Source organism: Telopea speciosissima, chromosome 9, assembly GCF_018873765.1.
Source record: "Telopea speciosissima isolate NSW1024214 ecotype Mountain lineage chromosome 9, Tspe_v1, whole genome shotgun sequence".
Lineage (NCBI taxonomy): Eukaryota > Viridiplantae > Streptophyta > Magnoliopsida > Proteales > Proteaceae > Telopea > Telopea speciosissima.
Genome location: NC_057924.1, coordinates 58,053,271 through 58,074,162, shown reverse-complemented (window position 1 = coordinate 58,074,162; position 20,892 = coordinate 58,053,271). Strand labels below are relative to the sequence as shown.

The 20,892-nt window shown below is 38.2% G+C and overlaps 1 protein-coding gene across 2 annotated transcripts; it reads left to right on the top strand.

Annotated features, from left to right (window-relative positions):
- The first annotated feature begins 196 nt into the window (after positions 1-196).
- On the top strand, positions 197-20,129 carry LOC122640974 (ras-related protein RABF2b). Of its 2 annotated transcripts, XM_043834279.1 has the most exons (9): positions 197-209; positions 4,261-4,267; positions 11,241-11,424; positions 12,249-12,326; positions 12,432-12,599; positions 14,375-14,423; positions 14,628-14,701; positions 18,931-19,024; positions 19,853-20,129. In XM_043834279.1, the coding sequence occupies exons 3-9, from the start codon at positions 11,386-11,388 to the stop codon at positions 19,951-19,953; spliced, it is 603 nt and encodes a 200-aa protein (XP_043690214.1). In that variant the 5' UTR covers positions 197-209; positions 4,261-4,267; positions 11,241-11,385; the 3' UTR covers positions 19,954-20,129. The 2 variants fall into 2 exon arrangements, with proteins under 2 accessions (XP_043690214.1, XP_043690213.1); XM_043834278.1 differs by lacking the exons at positions 197-209; positions 4,261-4,267 and having other exon boundaries at positions 11,199-11,424.
- Positions 20,130-20,892: the final 763 nt, after the last annotated feature.

Below are 20,892 nucleotides of genomic sequence, written 5' to 3'. Positions count from 1 at the left end.
TGTCTTTGTTAGTTTCAGGCTTTAGATTCCATTTTGTTGAATAGATATTTTTCAAAATCTCAACAAAATGGAATCTACCTTTGGAATTAGCAAAAACAAGTTTGGGTGAGTTTCTTTGTCCTTTATTCCTTTGGTTTTAGCACTCAAAAATGGAAATAAAAAAGAGGAGAAATGTTCTCATTGGGATTGGGATTGGGATTGGGATTGGGGTTGGGGGGGGGGGGGGGGTTGAACCCTACACCCAGACACATTGGGGGCGGTGAAATGATCGCTCCAACCCCATGAAAGACGGTAATGATCGGCCGATTGATGTTGCCGTGCATTTTCTTATTGCCCCTCTTCCACATCGTTGTGCAGTTACCACACTACCCCACAGAGATCTCTTACCTTTAAAAATATTATTTCTTTCTTTCAACTTGGATTAGCTTAACCAAGAGGGCTCTAGACCAGGAACCCATGGGCCATTTCTTAGAGCAATGGTAAAATTAAGTTCGGATTGTTGAGGCAAAATGTTCGGGCTTTAGCCTTGAAGGAGACTACTTTGCCTAAAAAATATTAGAAGTTAGGACTTGGGACTAACTCAAAACTCACCCATCCTATGACCTAACGTAGGTGGGAACAGCAGCGCTTTAGTCTAGAACCCATTTGTATTTTGTGGAACCCAATCCCAAATGCTTCCTGATCTGCAAATTGGATGCTTGAGATGGCAATTCTGGAAGACTAAGGTTGCATTTTGTATGCATTCTAGTTAGTAAGGCATTATGAGATTGATAATTTTCACTGTTTTTATCATCTTAGAATGCATATCAAATACAATCTAAGTTTTTTCAAACAAGTGGACATTTGAGTTATTGTAACAAGAGTTCTATGAGCCTGGGTTCTAGGCTTAAGAGCGTGGTTTTTGTTGGGGATGAATGTATGCAACCACGAGGAAGAACTCAAGCAAACAATCACTCAACACGAGGAATTTAATGTGATTTGACAAGATTGTCTACATTCAACCAAGAAAATCAAAGATTTTTCACTAAACCTGAAAAAATCTCCAAAACATTTTCCACCTTAAAAAATGAACTCTCAATTGCTTGTCACTATGGTTTTCCACACATAGACAATATATAGGAAACACACAAATCTTAATCCCTACACAATTACAATTTTTTTACCATCGTATATATAATGATTCTAAAACTCGTTCCAATTACAAACATACAATCCCAAGAGGCCTAACAGTTTTATATGAGCCTAGGCTCTTATCACATTCAAGAAGTAAAGATTTGGGCCATCGTAAGAACTAAGAAGAACTGAGATATGCTTGTCGATCGCTGATGTGGCTCAAAGGATTGCTGCTTCTACATCCCATGTTACTAAGGAATTTATTTGGTTTTGATGTTTTTCAGCAAGGCGGGAAGGCCGGGTTGTTGGACATGGTTATTGCTCTAGTTCTTTTCTTTCGCTTAATGACACATGCATTGATAGAAAAAATTTTGCTGCTACCTAGGTTGTAAGAATGTTCTAGTTACCCAGGCTTGTAGCTAAAGAAATGGAATAATTCACTTCCTTCACAAATACCTTTCTAGATTTTAGTATTTTTTAAAATTCCTTTTAGATTTTGTTTCATCCTGTATTAATTTGACAAGGGAAAAAAAATCTTTTACCTGACAAAAAGGATGGAACAAGCAAAAATGATAAACTAATGTGGATAGAGACATAGAGTAGATAACCTTATCCATCTTAAGCTCAAGTTTGTCTCGTTCCAATTAGTCAAACTAGGGTACTGGCTCAATTATTTAACGAAACCTTCCTCTTAATTCGAAATAGATTGTATATATTAGGCCAAGAAGCTTTCAAAAGTCAAGAAAATAATTTAACTGAGCTGTCTGAAGGACCTGGTTACTTTGATAGACAGGGTCAGCCACCTAGAAGATCTCCAAGTTTGATTGGGCCTCTTCCGATTAAAGGTTTCTTCAAAAAAAAAATTTGAATTAGATATATCATGTGGGGTTCGATGCACGTCTAGGAATGTTTGCGACATAGCCTAACGACTGACAGCACCCTAGGTGTTCCCTGCTCCCTGGAGATGATCGTGATCCCCCAATGCAGTTGGGAAGATTTGCTAGAGAGCTCAACCTAGGCTTAGACCTAGAGTCCTCCTAGCACTGTTTTTAGCTTTATTATTATTATTATTATTATTGTTTGGTAATGGGAGCTTTTAGCTTTAATAAAGTCAGCCAATTGTTTATTAAAAATTGAGAGTAAATCATACTAAGGTTTTTCATGTTGATGTTATCTATGGTTATGATTACTAATATTTGAAAGGGAAAATGTTTTTGTGTTCGAGAGTGCAGCCTACACCAACGCCTCTTGTATCTCCCTTTTTAATGAAATGAGATCTCAGCTCCCTATTAGGAGGAGGGAGAGAGAGACCTTTTCGGACATAAAACATCATCCCTATAAAATGATTTTTGGAGTGCCCAAACACAAACATTGTTAGTACAAGTCCATTAATGATTATTGAATGACCATAATGTCTCAAGTTTCGCTCCCCTAGACAGTATAGTTTTTCTTTGTAATATCTACTCTATACATAGGGGGTTGAGGACCAATAGGCTCGAACTTGAGATTAGGGCTGCAATAGGTCGGGTTGGGTCGGGCTTTATAGAACCTTAGCCCAACTCTAAGTCCCCTTAGCCTGACTCAGAATCAAAAAAATCCAACCTTGACCCGCCCTTAGGGTTGGGCCGGGTTGACCCTGATTGGTCCTGATCATGGGGAGGGGGAAGGAAATGCATGGCCTGGAATGGGCCGGGGAGAAAATTATCTGCCACTTCATCTAAGTAGGTTTGGGCTAGGTCGTTGCGCTCCTACTACCTCTTGGCAAAGTAGGCCGATGGGCAAGCCCCCTCATGTCGCAATGGTGTGGGGCGTCAAAGGTTGTTGCCCCATGGTCAACTCGAAGGGGCTAAAGTTTGACGCAGAGCTTTTTGGTTGTTAAGTTATAGCAGCACTGAGCAACATCCAACAGCTCTAGTCCTTCTGGTTTGCACTAAAGTGCCTTAAGTAGCCCTTGAGGAGTTTGTTTATTCTCTGCGTCTGAGCTTTCAAAGATATACCGATTGTAGGTATCTGACCATATCACTTATTGTCTTCATATATAATATATTATATAACAAAATGTGGGTGATTTTTATAGTTTATAATATATGTATTATGTCAATATATATATTATAGTATAACTTAAAACCAGGTCGGGCCGGGCCGGGCTAGGCTTAGTCCGAGGCCTTAACCCTTGCCCGACCCGACCTTGATTCAGGGCCAAAAATTTTCAGCCCTGACTCGCCCTCAGGGCCAAATATCTCAGCCCAGGCCCTGTTCAAGCTTAGGGTGGGCCAGGGCGGGTTCGGGCGAACAGGGCCAAACTTGCACCCTGGCTTACTTGAGACCTCGTAGAGAGAATGGGCATACCACACTATGCTACATCAACTGTGTTAGGTAGTTGTCTTTGATAAAGGTAAATTCTATCATTCAAATAGTTCATAATAATAAGTCATTTTCAACTTGTATTGGAAACACCTTTTCACCCTTTGTTGCTGCAAAAACTGTGATGATCTTGTCGTGGCACTGTGCTGGCCTACGGAAATGAAACAAGAGACACAAGAGAAGACCGGAGATGGCTCTTGGGGAGACTCTTTGATTCCTAAGTCAGTTTCTTCAATTGCAGTAATTAGAATTGATAGAGCAAGAGTGCAAGAAGTAGCTAATAGTGAATTTGAGTTGTACCTATGGAGTTACCACATATGCATACCTTGAGTAATGCGGTTGTGAGAGTCTCGTTTAGGAAGACGTCCTTGAATAGAAGTTGGTTCTCTACGGGAGAGAATGGAAGGTAGATCTCCAATGAGAATCTTCTTAGTGTAAGTTTCTTGGATTAGTTATTAAGCTAACATACTATTTGGAAAGTGCTTTGCATGAAAACACCTTAATGTGGACGGTTCAGATCTGCTACGGATCTTTCGCGGGCTAGAGGATGAGTCTAGGTCCTTGGGAATCCTTTGTGCAATATGGATCTCTTATGCTATGTGTCTAACACATATTGGCGGGTGATAATTATGTGCATCACCCTTGTCTTGAATAAATTTTGGGAATAAGACAAGAGACAATGAAAAGAAGGGTGCAACTTATAAGGTCACCAAATTTTAGATTTATTATACAAGGAAGAGTTTTCTATCTTGAAGAGTGGTGGGGGCCACTTTTGGGGATAAGAGAAGAGGTAATCAAAAGAAGGTTACAATTTCTAAGGTCATCACTTCGGTGACAAAAATTTGCACCTTTATATAAAATATAATTTTAGATTTACTAGTAAACGTGCAAATGCATGTATTTACCTTTGTTATGTGGCACAGAGATAGAGAGATTTTCATGAACTTAGATGAGCTTTTGGAAACTGTGAACTTAAAAATTCACCAATAATTGTGTTGGTTATCAACTTTCAAATAAAAATTTACTACATTAGGGCCTTAATGCAATGTTAATTACACGAGTAGTGCCATATGCGTAATATGAAGGTTAAAAATACTAATGATGTTAATTTATTTTTTTTGATTGGCGTAAAACTGATGGGAATCAGCTTGTGGTGATTCGTAAATGCACAAACCAAAGGCCTAAAATCCATTCTTACCTGTGATATATCATTCTCTCAAAGTAGCCTAGGTCCTACCTTTAAATTATGGTTCAGTGTAGATCCTAGTCAACTTTGATAACCAATCATGTGGCAAATCTTTAGTTTTTTATTTTTATTATATAATTTGTTGGTTTTACTGTTGGTGGTGGCCATCCTATATTAATGGATGGGCCCAAGCCCAAAATGGGCTTCTCTGAAGCCCACTATGTAGTCCCTCTCAATCACAAATTAAAAAATGAGAATCAAATAGGCCAATCATCCAATTTAAATCCCACAACTTAATTTAAAAATTACACAATAAAATATAGGCCAAATGTTTTCTGTGCCTGGGGTGCAGGCTACGCCTAGACACATGGGGTGGGCGAAATGACTACCCTGCCCCCTTGAATGGCAGGCTCATGTGTCTGGACGCAGGCTGCGCTGTAGCACAGAGAACATCAGCCCTAAAAGATATTACAGAGCTAGGAACACCAGACTAAAAACATTGGTAATTATTCAAGGATGAAACACATGGTTGATTCCCAGCGTTAACACAGGAGGGTAAACAAGGAATCAGAGAATCAAAATGTGTTGGTGATATAGTTTTAGAACAAAATGAGATATTAGCTTAGGTTGCATTTGGCTTTCCCTTGGTAATTCTGGTTGTGGGATAGTATTAGGATTTATATTTGTTAATTTGGATTTTATTTAATGTCCAATTTAGTAAATATTTATTTTCAGTTTATGTTAAGTTCTAAGTGTTCTGTTGCACTACTATTTTTATCTTAGATTCCTGAGATCTTTTACCAGCAGAAAATCATAATCTCTTAAACCACTCCACTTCAGTTTCTAATCCATTGGATCAGCCCTTGCTCAGTTAACTCAAGCTCCTATTCTCTGTTCAATTTAAACTTTCTGATTATATTCATTTTGACCTATTATACTCTAGACTATTCTCTATTGTTTGGAGATCCTACTCAGTTTCTGATCCATCAGATCATACTCTGTTTCAGTAGTGATACCACTTTTGTTCCCAATCCTCGAATTCATCTACAATATTTTCATATTTAGGTGCTTTGGCCATCTCATGCTTCATTAACACACTAAGATGATTGTCAAACAATCCTGAGCTTTTTAGACACAATGATCAAAATGCCATCTACAACACAAAACAAAAGCAATACTATAGCTCAAGCTGAACAATCGTATCGCTTATTTCCTAATTATCAAATATTTCTTTGAATATGATTATGCGAAAAAAAAGGTATGCTTCATTGTCATGAATCCACCATTATTGAGCCAAAATTCAATAAAAAATAAACAATAACTAAAAGAAACAAAAATTATTCATCATCCTTCCTACATGTTGAATGCTTCCTACATGTTGAATGTTAACCAAAATATAACTGAAATGCTAGATCCAAAACGGAATAGTCAAAGTCTTAATTGCTGATGATGAAAGTGCCTAATAACGACCGAGTCACCAAACCCTGATTGCACCATGTGTGTACCCGGTGAACGAAGTGCTTCTATCTGAGCTCCGACTTAGAGTGTGAAAAAGCTTTTGTATCTCTACCCAAATTAAAAAAAAAGAAGCTTTTGTTTCAATAACAAAAGAATGGAAGATGTCGAGCACTGTTGGAGAAGACTCATGCTTCTAATGAGTTTTCATGAGCCAACATCAGTTTGGTTTGTTGTATCTGGTTGGGATATTAGAGAATATAAACAAAAGAGAATTTTAATAAAACCTCTCAATTTCAGACCGTAGACTGAAATTCTGCAATTACTAAGATTTGATTTTTAGGCCACACTTCATTTTCTTCGGCTCAAAAATAGAAATTAACTGTCAAAAGGTACCTCCAAACAGTAGAGAGTGAAAAAGCTTTTGTATCAGTAATAGAAGAAAAGAAGATGTTTAACATTGTTAGAGACGACTCATGCTTCTAATGAGTTCTCAGGATTTGTCATGATCTCACGACATCAGAAGAGTTCTCAGGATCCAAGATAAATTTCTTTGCACAATACGACACAATACCTCAGGTCAATTCATTAAACATAAAAACCTTAAAAAATCAACAAACGGAGATGGAGACAATTATTTGATGGTTACATAAGTAAATTAATTGATAAATTGTTGTCATAATCTTATTAGTAGCAAATGATTAAATTATGTATTAAAAACAATAATTTGTAGTCCAACACTATATTTACTTGTTATTGGTTTCCTCCCATGTCTCACTCTTATCATGCCCAATGACCACCCACATCTTAATATTCCTTAATCTCAAAATGGTATACAATGTATATATAGACATAAAACTACTGAAGTGAAGCTTGATAAATGGTTATTCCATGACTAAAGTAAGTGATTATGAATGTGCATCCTTGTCTCATGCCAAGTGAATGTTATCTAAATTATCCAATCACACTTCAAGATTGGGATGATACCATACATAAAGGCTTAAGTCATGACTCATGATTCATGATACCTGTTTTGCCCTTACATTTATGATAATATTACTTGGATCATAATTCTTGTTATGTGCTGATTGGAGAAAAAATTATCCATATAGATGATCCAATTTTAGTTGGATTAAGGCTGAGTTGTATAATTTTTGTTATGCCTTTAGTCCTTTACATATATCTGTTAAAATATAATTTGGTCACAATTCCTATTTTTCCCTTGCATATGTTACGGTATTACTTCGATCATAATTCCTATTGTTCCTGTACATCCGATAATTAGACTTAGGTCATGATTCCATTTTACCCTTACACTAGTGATGATATTATTGGGGTGGGGGTGGGGGTGGGACGAAATTTTGCTGCTACACTTGTTGGAAGCCAAGAAAATGGGCTCTTAAAGGGTATTTTTAAAAAATACTAAAACCTAGGAGGGTATTTATGAACCCAAAGGGGAAGTGAATTATTCCATTTCCTTGGAGCACTCTTGCTACAAGTGTAGCAGCAAAATTTTTACCTAATGGGGGTGGGATTTGCAGGGTGCCGAGAGTAATCGCAAGGTTGCAATAGGGGTGGGGTGGGGTGGGGTGGGGTGGGGTGGGAGCGCGGTCAGAAGAGGGGATGGACCATCCAGGATGGTTCACTGCATTCCACGGAGGAGGAGGATGAAGAAGAAGAAAGAGGTAAGAGTCCACTTTTGGGGGGTTTTACAGGTGGAAGTTTGACACGAGTAAATAAAGTATACGCTAATGGGAGCGATAAAAATTTTTTCCTAATAAAGTATAAGTTGAGAGGAGTGAGAGAAAATTTTCCTTATATATGTCATTGATGGGGAAAGAAAAACTACAACAATCGATTGCTCTCCTTGGAAGACAATCCCTGCTCTGTCCTTGCTACTTGTTAATGTGTCATCATATCAGAACCATTAGTGGTGGAATGGATTGCATCCTTAGTTACCAAAGAAAACATATATAAAAAAAGGGCAGGGCAAGAGATCACAGCATGGTCGTGTAGCCCTTGCATCAATACAGCCTTGTCTTTAATAGAATCAGCCAATTGTTTATTAAAATTTGAGGGTAAATTATACCTAAGGTTTTTCATGTTCATGTTATCAATGATTATGATTCCTAATATTTGAAAGGGAAAATGTTTTGTATTTGGGAGCGCGGCCTACACCAACGCTCTTTGTGTTTCACTCTCCTGTGAAATGAGATCTCTGCATCCTATTAAAGGGGGGGGGGGGGAGATAGACCTTGAGAGTGGTAGCATAGGCCACACTTCCAAACATAAAACATCATCCCTAAGATTTGATTTTGGAGTGCCCAAGCACAAACAATGTTAGTACATGTTCATTAATGATGATTGAATGATATAACGTCTCAAGTTCCGCTCCCCTAAACAGCATAGCTCTTTGTTTTTTTTCTTTCTTAGAATCTACTGTGTAGATAGGGGGTGGAGGTGAGGACCAATAGGCTCGAAATTGAGACCTCTTAGAGAGAATGGGAGCACCATGCTACATCAATTGTGTTAGGCAGTTGTATAAGGGTAACGTCTATCATTTCAAATAGTTCATAATAATAAATCATTTTCAACTTGTATTGGAAATGTCTTTTCACCCTTTGTTGTCTCAAAAACTGTGACAATCTTGTAGTGGCACTTGTTGGCCTGCGGAAATGAAACAAGAGACACAAGAGAGGATCGGAGATGGCTCCGGGGAGACTCTCTGATGCCTAAGTCAATGTCTTCACTTACGGTAATTAGAATTGGTAGAACAAGAGTACAAGGAGTAGCTAATAGTGGATTTGAGTTGCACTTGTGGAGTTACCACATATTTATACCTTGATTAGGGCGGATGTGAGAGTCTTGTTTAGGAAGGCGTCCTTAAATAGGAGTTGGTTCTCTGCAAGAGAGAATAGAAGGAAGATCTCTGATCGGATTCTTTTTAGTGTAAGTTTCTTGGATTAGTTATCAAGCTAATTTCCTATTTGGAAAGTGCTTTGCATGAAAAGACTTTAATGTGGATGGTTCGGATTTGCTACGGATCTTTCACAAGTTAGAGCACGAGTCTAGGTCCTTGGGAATCATTTGCACAGTGTTGATCTCTTATTCCATACATGTTCGACACATATTAGTGAGTGATATTTATGCGCATCACTCTTGTCTTGAATAACTTTTGAGAATAAGACAAGAGGCAATCGGTGCAGCTTATAAAGCCACCAAATTTTAAATTTATTATATGAAGAAGAGTTTTCTACCTTGGAGAGTGGTGGGGAGGAATCCGAATCAGCTACCCACATGGGGACGGGTGGGGACAAATCTGACGCCTCCATAGGAAATGGGTCCCACACCCTACAAGCAGGTTTCATACCCCATGAAGGGTTCAGATCTGTCCCCACCCGTCCCCATGTGGATAGTAGATCTGAACTCCGTGGGGAGTGGGGGGAGGGGGGACCACTTTTGGGGATAAGACAAAAGGTAATCAAAAGAAAGTTACAACTTCTAAGGTCACCACTAAAAGTCGATTAACCTTTTGGGATTGGTATGTGGTTTGTGTGATATTGTGATTACACTTTCATCCAAAAAATAAAAAACTTCAAAGGTCACCACTTTGGTAACAAAAATGTGCACATTTATATAAAATCTAGGGAAAATTACACATCACCTCCTAATTTTTGAAAAAACTCAAATCACCCCCTCTACATTAACAGTGTTAGTCTGTTGTTAGTTATTGGTGTGAAAAATAATTATTTTACCCTTGTACTAAAACATTAGAATTAAATTTACAATACTACCCTTCCTTCATCTTCAATATTGGTCAAGGGTAGTTCAGGGATTTAAATTTATTTAACTGGCTGACATCATCACTTAATAGCATAAAACTAAGGGTAAATTACACGTCACCCCCTGATTTTTGAAAAACCTCAGATCACCCCCTCTATAGTAACGGTGTTAATCTGTTGTTAGTTATTGGTGTGAGAGACTATTTTACCTTTGTACTAAAATATTTGAATTAAATTTACAATACTACCCTTCCATCTTCAACATTGGTCAAGGGTAGTTTAGGGATTTAAATTTATTTAACTGGCTGACATCATCACTTAACAGCATAAAACTAATGGTAGGGACTAATTTGTCATATTGGGGTCTAAACCAGGGGGTGATTTGAGCTTTTTCAAAAACTAGGGGGTGATTTGAGTTTCGTTTGAAAACCAAGGGGTGACGTGTAATTTACACTTAAAACTACTAGTAAGGATTAATTTGTCATAGGGGTCTAAATGAGGGGATTAATTGAGTTTTTTCAAAAACCAAGGGGTGATCTGAGTTTTGTTTAAAAATCAGGGGGTGATGTGTAATTTACCCTAAAATATCTAATATAATTTTAGATTTATTATATAGGGAAGAGTTTTCTATCTTAGAGAGTGGTGGGGGCCAATGGAAACACACACATAAGCATCAACAGGAGTAGGATTTCTGCCTTTCATGGGGGTACGGCGATCATTTTGCCCCATCTTGTGCTTGGCGTGGGAGCCATACTCTCAGATAGAGTCGTCCTTATGATATATACAAGCCACGTTGGGTCAACTCAGCTTGAAACCTTCTTAGCCTCGATCAGGCCTAGCCAATCCTAGACCTTGAAATCTCAGCTCAAGTCTTGTTCGACGGGGTTTGGTGGGCCCGAACTCGCTGGCCCAAACTTGCACCCCTAGGCCCCTAGCTGCTACATTGAGTGGGATAATGATGTAGAATCTCAAATCTACGGTCAGGGGCGTCTTTAGACCAACTATCAGATCCGTTGATCTATGTAAAACCATATCAACATCAACATATGCTAACTGATTCGGATCAAACAGCTGAGCACTCTTGTGAAGATACAAATAGGATCACTACCGTTCTTTCAACTGACTTGTTGTCAAGATTTTTATGGACGAGAATGACGAACCAGCTGATCCAATAAGAAATAAGAAATTTCTCTCTTTCGTTTTCTTCCATGACAATTGCCACCGGTCAGTCCAGACTCCAACCCAGATTCCAAAACGCATTAAGAGTTAAGAATAATTTGATTAAACTCGAACATTTCAATTGCTTTCGTGTTCAACGACACTTCCTTGGTATCTGGGAGAACGGGAGCGGTTGATTGCCGATCTCCTGCTTTCCCTGCAACAACCCTTCTTCTCTTGTGACCCAAAGTCTATATTGACCCATAACCAGAACATTCAAACCTTTTGTGGGTTCTTTCCTTCAGTTTGATTTCAATTCTTGCAGTCATGGCAACGAGTGGAAACCAGAATATCAACGCCAAACTTGTGGGTTTTAATTTCTTCTTCGTCCTAGCTCTGTTTTGTATTACTTATTGTACAGAATTTGTGTTTTTGTGTAATTATGGATGCAAGTTCTGCTATGGGTTTCTTTTGATTATCAGGTATCTAAAAATTTTGGGTTCTGTTTGCCGTCGTTGTGGTTGGTTTCTAGTTTCCTCTTCATACTTAATCCTAAAAGACTTCTGTTGCATGATTATTTTCGTAAAACATATTCATGTATTCGATTTCTCCTGTTTATCTTTTCGTTATACATAATGAGGCCTTTAATTCTTTGTTAGTTTATGTTTTTCATGTGGGTTGTTCGTAATTTGCTTGAATTTCGGTATTTATTGCAGTTCAATGGCTTACAAACTTCTATTAACTCTGTAATTTGTATTTCCTTTCCTTTTTCCCATCATGATTTAGTCTGTTTTATTTTTCCACTAATTTCCTCATTTTAAGGAATTTTATGGGTTTGTGCAAAACCTTTAAGCATTTATTGCTTCACCGTGTTAGACTTTCAGTTTAATGTACTTTTTTTAGCTTGTTTGTAGAAGCCTCTACAGTCTTGAATTCTGTTAATGCCTTTTATCATGAGTTATATTGGCATTTTAAGAAGTTATCTCGTTTTAGATATGGTTTCTGCTCACATTAGATAAATTTGAATATTCTCTTGAATTATAGCCTGATATGATTCTTTTGGTTTCAGTCTGTTGTGTTTGCTTGAATGATTTCTCAATTTGTTTCTGTTTCGGATATCTTAACTTGAATTTATGGCTTCCTTTTTGAGCTTTGCTTATGTCTATGTGGGCATTTGGTTGATGTTGCAGGTCCTTCTTGGAGATGTGGGAGCTGGAAAATCTAGTCTAGTTCTGCGTTTTGTTAAAGGCCAGTTTGTTGATTTTCAGGTTTTTCCCTATGGTCATTTGGATGCTTCAGTGCTCTACTTTTTACTTTTAAACCTTATACCCTGGTTTTATGGGGGGCTTACATTTTATTTTCTGGTGGTGCAGGAATCAACCATAGGTGCTGCATTTTTCTCGCAAACGTTGGCTGTCAATGATGCAACAGTAAAGTTTGAAATTTGGGATACAGCAGGTCAGGAAAGGTATCATAGCTTGGCTCCCATGTATTACAGAGGAGCTGCTGCTGCAGTTATTGTGTATGATATAACGAATCAAGTGAGTGAAAACTGATGAAATTGCCTTGTATATATATGTAAAAACTAATGAAATTTTTCCATCATATTCCAAATGCAGTAATCATTCTGTGAATGTAACATTGAATAGGTTAATATCTACCACAGGTTATGAGGCATGCCTTATCTAACATAAAACTTTAATTTTACATGTCTAACCATACAACTATATATGCTTCTGTCTTGAAATATTTTAGTAATCTGTGAGATAATTTTGTTATAGAATCATTACTATTATATAAGTAAGAGTTTTATTTTTAATACATTATTTAAATTATTATGTAGTCCACCAAATATCTGAGTTTTAGGTTCACTGAAATGACTTAACGTATAGTGTTTTCTTCTCCTAACATAGACTAAGCTCCTACTCTTCATTGCTGTTCTATAATATCTTTTAACTTGTACCTATTCCCTCTCAGCCTTAAATCTTACAAATGACTGCATGAGTGAATTCCAAACCCTGTGACACTGAATTCCAAGGGCAGGAGTAAATTTTGACCATAACTTTGAGGATATGGGCGAGGAGATTTCTTCTGCGTTACCAAGGACATTAAGCAAACATTGTTGAGGAACATACCCATGAATCTTAGCGCTGGTCGGTGGAGTAGAGACAATTGTAGAATTTAAAACAAAGAACAGCACATTTTTTGAGGGAAAGATTGACCAGGCAAAGAACAATGGCAGTCTTTGTAGAAAGCAGTAGATTTCACCATGAAATTACCTAATTGGTTCAGTGCCCAAGCTCTGTTGTTGGATCTACTACCAAGATTTCAGATACCCTCTTTGAATGCACTAGCAACACCACCAACTACAGTAGCTCCCAATAATTATATAAATCATAGGTTTAGTGTCCATTGCATTCAATTGACACCTCTGATCCTCATAATCTGAAACAAAAATCCTGTTGTTGATGCCCTAGAGTTCATGGAACACTAGATTTAGGGGTTTTCCCGCATGCTATACAACATCTGGAACCTGTAACCAGTTGCCAACGTATGGCCTGATGCTTTTGCTGGTTTTTCTTAATCGTACCCAACCCATCATGGGAACCCTAAAATAGGGCTGCAGTTCCAGCAATTCAAAACTCATGTAGCTGCTACGATACTTCTGAAAAGGTTGTTAGGCTAAATACATTGTTGTCATGAGAGCTAAAAGGAATTCTAGGATCCAGATTCCAACCTTTTGAGGTATGCAGTGTGCCAAGCTACTAGGCCATATTTAGAAGCCTCATCAAGTAGCTTATTGGGAATTCTTTCTGTAGATGCTCCAACCTGTTAGCCATAAACATCTCAAATGTTAGAAGGTAGAGAAACAAGTGGAAGTAAACATAGTGTGAGAATTGGAATTCTAGTAAAATGAATTCATTCCATATTTCAATTTAGGGGAACCAAAAGCTATCGGACTTCAATGATCTTGAGTACCATGTCCTGAATGTTGACTTTTTTTGTTAATCAGCCTTAAATTAATTCTGCAACCTTCTTTGGGTTGACAACCTTTCCACCTCACCACATGATTTTGCTTCTTCACCATCCAAAGGAAGATATATGTATATTGAAGAAACAGAAGGAATTTTGCTTTCATGATGGAATATGGTGTATCAGTCTTCCCAATTAATACAATTTGGTAAATTATTTCCCCCTAATCTTTTATCGTTACTGAGGTCACGCATTATCTGTCCGCAGTATTTTTTTATAATATAGGATTTCAGTTTGCAAAAGTTTCTTTTTGATTACCTGTGGATTTCTTCATTTTTTTTAGGCTTCATTTGAGCGTGCCAAAAAATGGGTGCAAGAGCTTCAAGCGCAAGGTAGTATCTTCACTTCTTGGCAGGCATATATTACTGGACTTCTCTGTCCAATCTATTTAGTCAAATAATAGCAAATATGGTGGATGGCATCCCCTCTTGTGAAGGGTGTTTTGGCAATTAACTTTATGTACTCTCTACAAGGATGTTTAGTTACTGAGTGACACCCACATATCTTCCTGATTGTATTTGTGTTTTTGCATTTAGGTAATCCAAACATGGTTATGGCACTAGCTGGAAATAAAGCTGATTTGCTTGATGCAAGGAAGGTGACTCCAGAGGTAAGCATATTTGTCATTGTTCTAAGTTTTTATATTGATAAGATTGTCATATTACCGCTGATTATATTTTTGGCAATATCCTTAAAGTAATGGCTGCTTTATCGTGCTGTCCAAAACATTCCAATTGCTAGTTCGGTAATTTTTGCACTTTCGGCTTTCATTTGATGACATTGAAACACAGGGTATTAATTATCATATATAATTTTTTTTGTGTGCTTTCTTCTGTGTTGATAATTATGATATTGTGCACATTTGTGAATTATTGATCTTACAGCAGCATAAATTGCAACTTCTTTCAGATGGCATGAATGGTAGGACAGGGTTCATATTTGGACCTCAAGTAGTTTGGTCAATATTCAGTAAAGTTGAGTTGAATTTAAGTTTCAAGGTTGCCATATGTTGAATCCATTGATCATCCTATCTTGGGTGTCATCCAATTGCATTTGCGCCATTTCTATGATGAATCAGACTGTCATCACAACTTACCCAGGGGGCACATTAATTTCTTATGCTTTCTAGTGTCATTTTGTGCCAAGGGGTTGCAGTTCTTACTAATTGATTTTACCTTGGCTCCTTTTCCATAGAGTTCCAAGCTATAGAGATACACCCTTTAATATCTTATTGGATTCTCTTCCCTCCCCCCCCCCCCCCTCCTTTTTTTTTGGTTGATTTGCTTGATGATGGAAGGCTTTAGAAAACCTTATGCATTTCAGCCGAGGGCGTAGGAAAGTAAACTGTATATTGTAAAACAGGAGCTTAGGTTGAAGAGTAAAGTTGGAGGGTATGAAAATTTCAAGAGACACTTACAAAAAAGGAATTTCTAAAAGAATGAATGGGAAATAAAAATAGAAAATTATGAGATTGCAAATATTGGATGGGAAATTATTTTTGAACACACAGTGTAGATGGCAATGACTGTGTGTTCGTTGTCATTGTTGTCAACACAGTACATGTGTGTTGTTGTTGTTGTCAACACAATGCATCCTGGTGGAGTATAGTCAGCAAAGGAGCAATTATAGATGGCAGAGTGTGTACAGGCATGTACAGCAGTGTACTGGTGTAGCAGGACAACTCCAGTGATGTGACAAGGATCACGGTGTTATATGGAGTGTACAGTGGCAGCCCATGGCAGTTACAGAGGTCAGTACAGTACAAGCAGTGACTGGACAATGTTCCTAGCATTCCCAACAGTTCTTATAGTGTTTACAGTGGCAGTGGCAGTGGCAGTATTACTTGGGTTTGGCAGTGTACACAGAGGTCCCACAGTGATTGGGAGTCATTGAGGGGTAATTCCATCATTTACAGGCATGAACAACATTGTAGGGCATTTCTGTAATTTTACATAGTACAGATGGCCTAGACAAGTGACAGTCAGTATCCAGGGGTAGTTTTGTGATCATGTCAGCCATAGAGGTCAGTGGAATGTTGACGCAGCTCATAGGGGCATTTTGGACATTTCACAGTGATGTGACATGTTGGCTGTGATGCTGAAGCATTCGGGCCTATGTGGCAGCATAGGACACCTTATTGCATGGTTTCTTAGTGTTTCCCAGCCTTAGACAGCCTTGGGTGAAGGTTATATGCCTTTGGAATTGTGATTACCTAGGTTCATGCAAATGGCAGCATGTTTGAGGGCATTTGTGGAAATGCAGATGGCATTTTCGGAAGGAGGTGAAAACTGAATAAGTGCAGTTCTTCGAGTTAGTGTTCCATTGCACTTGGTTTCTTGTTGTTTCGACACCGGACAGAGGAGATACAGTGATTTCCGTGCAATTGTGCAAATTTGTTTGTATGTAGGTATGTTCAGTGGGTGCTGGATACTAGTAGCAATGACTACCTAAATCGGCTAGTTGTTTGGCCTCTTGGTTTGATGCCGGGAAACCTGTCGTAGTTGCAGCCTCCTAGATACATTCTGGGTAAATGAGTGAAGACTCAGTCTTTGTATATCAACGGTGGAAACTTGGAATTCTATGCTGAGAAAATAATGAGTAGATGCTGAGGTCAGTATGACCATTACTCCGTACGTGTAGACAACTTGCCGAAGCACGTATATTTTGTGTTGTGGATGTGTGTTTGTACTTTTGGAGTGCTTGTCTATAGGATGGGTGTGCACACTGGGTAGACCTTACCACAGGAATTGTATATTTGCTTGTGGTTGAGAGGAAAGGAGCATCACACAATTGTGTATTTGTGTGTACACCGTCAGTGAGGGCCTCCAGCAGTGTTTTGAGATTGTGTTGTTCAGTGACAGTTTCACAGTGATATTGTTAGCCAGCTCCAGGCAGCAGTGAGGGATTTTCACCAAAAGACAGCAACTCTTGGCAGTATTGGTTTTTGACGGTGGTTGTGTGGGTCTGTGTCAGAGTTACAAGACTGCTTGTTTGAGTGCCATTGTATTTGAGAGGACTATCTCAGTGATTGTGTTGAGTGTCAGGGACATCACCAGGTAAACTGAGAGGGTGAACCTGTTGAGGGAAAAAGTTTTAGAGTCCACTAATTCACCCCTCCTCTCAATGGGCATCACTGTTAAACAATTATGATGAAGTTGAGACCATGAGGTAGGGTCAAGACCTAATAAATGACAGATCCATAATCATCCAGACCAAGAGAGAGTTGAAAGAGCAGTTTACTAGGGAACAATATACCATGCTGCTAGGGAGATTTTTTCTTTAAACTAAGTGGCTGGGTTGTGTGGGAAGGTTGTAATGAGAAATCCAATTATTGATCAGAGAAGGTAATTGGCAAGCAAGATAATTATTATATAGCTGGTTAGAATGCCCAAAGAAACTGTAAAGCAGAGCAAGATTTGATTGGGAACTGAATGAAAATAAGCAGGTATGCAACTTAATTTATTCAAACTGATCACATGTATAAGCCCACTAACCTGAGATTTTGAAATAAATTGATGATCATAAACTTGGATTTGTAAGCACTGCCACAGGAAATAAAGTATCCGCTGGAGATGCATCAGAAGTAAAATAAATCTAAAATATCCATTCTGCAGCCCTGCAGCCTAGAAGATACTCCAGTATTCCCACAGATCACTAATTTAAAACCCATAAAATCCAAAATTCTTTATAGCCCCAAGGCAAGGTATATTTGTAGAAACCTTTTGATACTAAATCTAATCTAAATAGACAACAGGCTCTAATTGAGTTGGACTCTTGCTAAATGATCCCAAGTCAATAGAGAATGAAAGAGTAGAAAGGAAGGATGTAATCTTAGAAATTTGGGAGTTTAAATGCTTTAACTCATTCTTTTTGAACTCGGTGAGTTAATTCAGAAATCAGCTGATCCACGAGGGATTGGTCAGTTTAACTTACCCTCTTAACTTGTCTTCATTACATTGGAGTTCGGATCCATTGGATACACCAATGGATTGAAAAAGAGGCTGATTGTCCAATCCAACTTGTGTAAAGCATCGTTTTCCCACTTCTAGGGACCCATTCTCAATGGAAATTTGGTGACTGCATCAGTCATCTTGCTTTCCTCTAGCGACTGCTAAGGTCCTCTCTCTCTCTCTCTCTCTCTGATTTTCCTCCTTTTTTGGTTGACCCTTTTCGCCTACTCTGTGACTCAAGGAGAGATGGGAATGTCAGTATTTCTGTTTTCATAATAATAATAATTATTTTCATCTTGAATCTGGGATCCTTTCTGCCAGACTATTAATACAGCCAGAGCTAGGCAGCTTACTGAGTTAGCCAAATTTTCTGAGTTTCAAGTCACTGGTTTACGAGACCACTTAAAATCCAAAGCATGGGATCTTTGTTAAGGGACATTTACATTGAAACAATAACTAAAGTCCACATCCAGAAAAATCCTATTAATGAATTAATTAAACAAAAGGACTTTAATAGTTAATCTCATGAGAGAGCTTCATCCTGAATCTATTTCACTGGATTTCTTTTCACTGTCTTGTGAGCTCATGATTCTTTCTGCAGGGAGGTGTATAAGCTCCAAACCCACTTCCGACAGGCTTACTATCTTTTTGGATTTGTATAACCTCTTTAACTTGCATCTTGCATTCTGCATCATGATCATTTATGCCATGTACAGTTTGTGGCCACTTTTAGTATGCTAAGTTCCTTCTTTCCTATTGCTAAATTTGCTATACTTACCAGAAATGAGTTATAAGATGAGTTATGTTTGTCTAATAACCTGATTAGCATCATTACAAATCTGAAGTTGTGACTTTTGGGGATTTTTTTGGGTCCTGTTTTCTGTTTCAGGAAGCACAAACATATGCTCAGGAAAATGGCCTTTTCTTTATGGAAGCTTCTGCAAAGACTGCAATTAATGTCAATGACATTTTTTATGAAATAGGTACACTTTGCTCCTTTTATGATAAAAAATTATAGGAAGATACATACGTGGAAAATACAGTAAGGACTTGGAAATTGAACTTCTGGAACTGGGTGTCAAAAATTGACATTAGGGGTGCATCTCAGGCTGTCTGGGCCTGGTTTTTTGCAAGCCCAAGCCCAGCCCAAGGTTACTTCTGACCTGCCCTAGCCTGGCCCAGCTCTATTCGAGCTTGGCAAATCCCAACTCAACCCAGTCTAGCCTTGCCTAAATGCCCCTCCTAAGATGTTTAAATATATTTGTGAAGAGTTGAACCCAAAACCAGTCCAACTCAACCCAAGTGCCCCACCAATTGTAAATCTCGGTGAGTGGTTACATAAAGAAGGAAAAAGAAACAAAGAAAGAGGTTTCCTAATCAAACTCTAATATTGTCTGAAATCAAATGCTACCGCAACGTTATCTAAATTCAATATAATAAAAGTAAAATTCACCCCAACAACTAAAGAAAACCTTCTATTTTCCCCTATTGGACTTCACTGCATCAGTAGGTGCCCCAAGTTCACATTGATACTCAAATTTACATATTTCTACAGTTCAAACTCCTGGTCACAAGGCCATTGCCTGTATCTTTATCTGCTGTCAAATTCAAAGTATTGGACAGATGGTTAATATAATTGTATTATGATTTTAAGTCCCCATCCAATGGTCGACGAGAACTGTCAGTCCAATCAAGATGGGCAGCTCTATAATAATGACCACCCACATCAAACATAGGTGTAGATTGCACAAAGGCTTCTCTCTCTTTATGCATGCATATATCTTAACTGATATCGTTCCTTGTTGATACAGCAAAAAGGCTGCCTCGAGCACAACAGTTGCAGAACCCTTCAGGAATGGTTCTAACAGATAGAGCAATTGAAAAAACTACCAGTTCATCATGCTGTTCTTGAAATTTCCGTGTGCTGCTTCATCCGCATCATCTTGTATTTATCAACCCCTGCTCCATTTGCACCAGTGGTTTTCCTTCTGTAAAAAGCAAAACTCACGTCTTTGGTTGTTTATTTATTTAAATCTGTAATTGAATATTATTACTTGATACATTAGAATGATTAGCCATGTTTTCTTTGTGCATGCTTGCCCCTTTCTTTGTGGATGGACTTCCCTTGTACAGATTTGCTGAAGTTTGGTACATCGTTTTAAAAACCTAACTGGAGTGTTGAACTGGTAAGTGTTTCAATTCCATTCTCAGGTCTGAAATTTAAAAGCAAGGTTTGAAATTTTCTAAAGCATAAAGATTTTTTTGTAGAAATTGCCTTCTACAACTTTTTAGGCATGGTCCATAGTTGGATACTTTTTACTTCATTCCCTCTGTGAGTTAAAACACAATACAAGTGTTTGTAGAAAGGAGGAAGAACCACAAAGGGAGGCTTATGATTTGAGCTGTTCAACCACCCTCCCCTATCTCCCCCCCACCCCACCAAAAAAAAGAGTTAGGGTAGTAATGGGAATGCTAAGTAAATGGGTTTGTGCTAAAATTTTGCGTGACCTGGCCTAAATGGGTTGACCAAATTCCCAATAAACCGGCTATTTGAGCCGTGTAACTGGTTCACCCAAGGAGTAGCTCCTCCATTAGTATTTTCAAACATGGATGAACATTGAACTTGAACATCACCCAACAAAGAAGTAAAATAAAAAAGAAAATGCCCTGAAAATTTTCAAGCCGAATCATTTCCTAGGACTTCAGCCCCTGCATGCACAACATTCACAGTAACCACTTAAGGAGCAGTTGGGGTCTTATCAGCTGGAGGGCCCAATACCTCAGTTGAATCTGGAAGCATAACATAAGATGGCAACAGATCTTCCACACAGAATTCTCAATATATGAATCC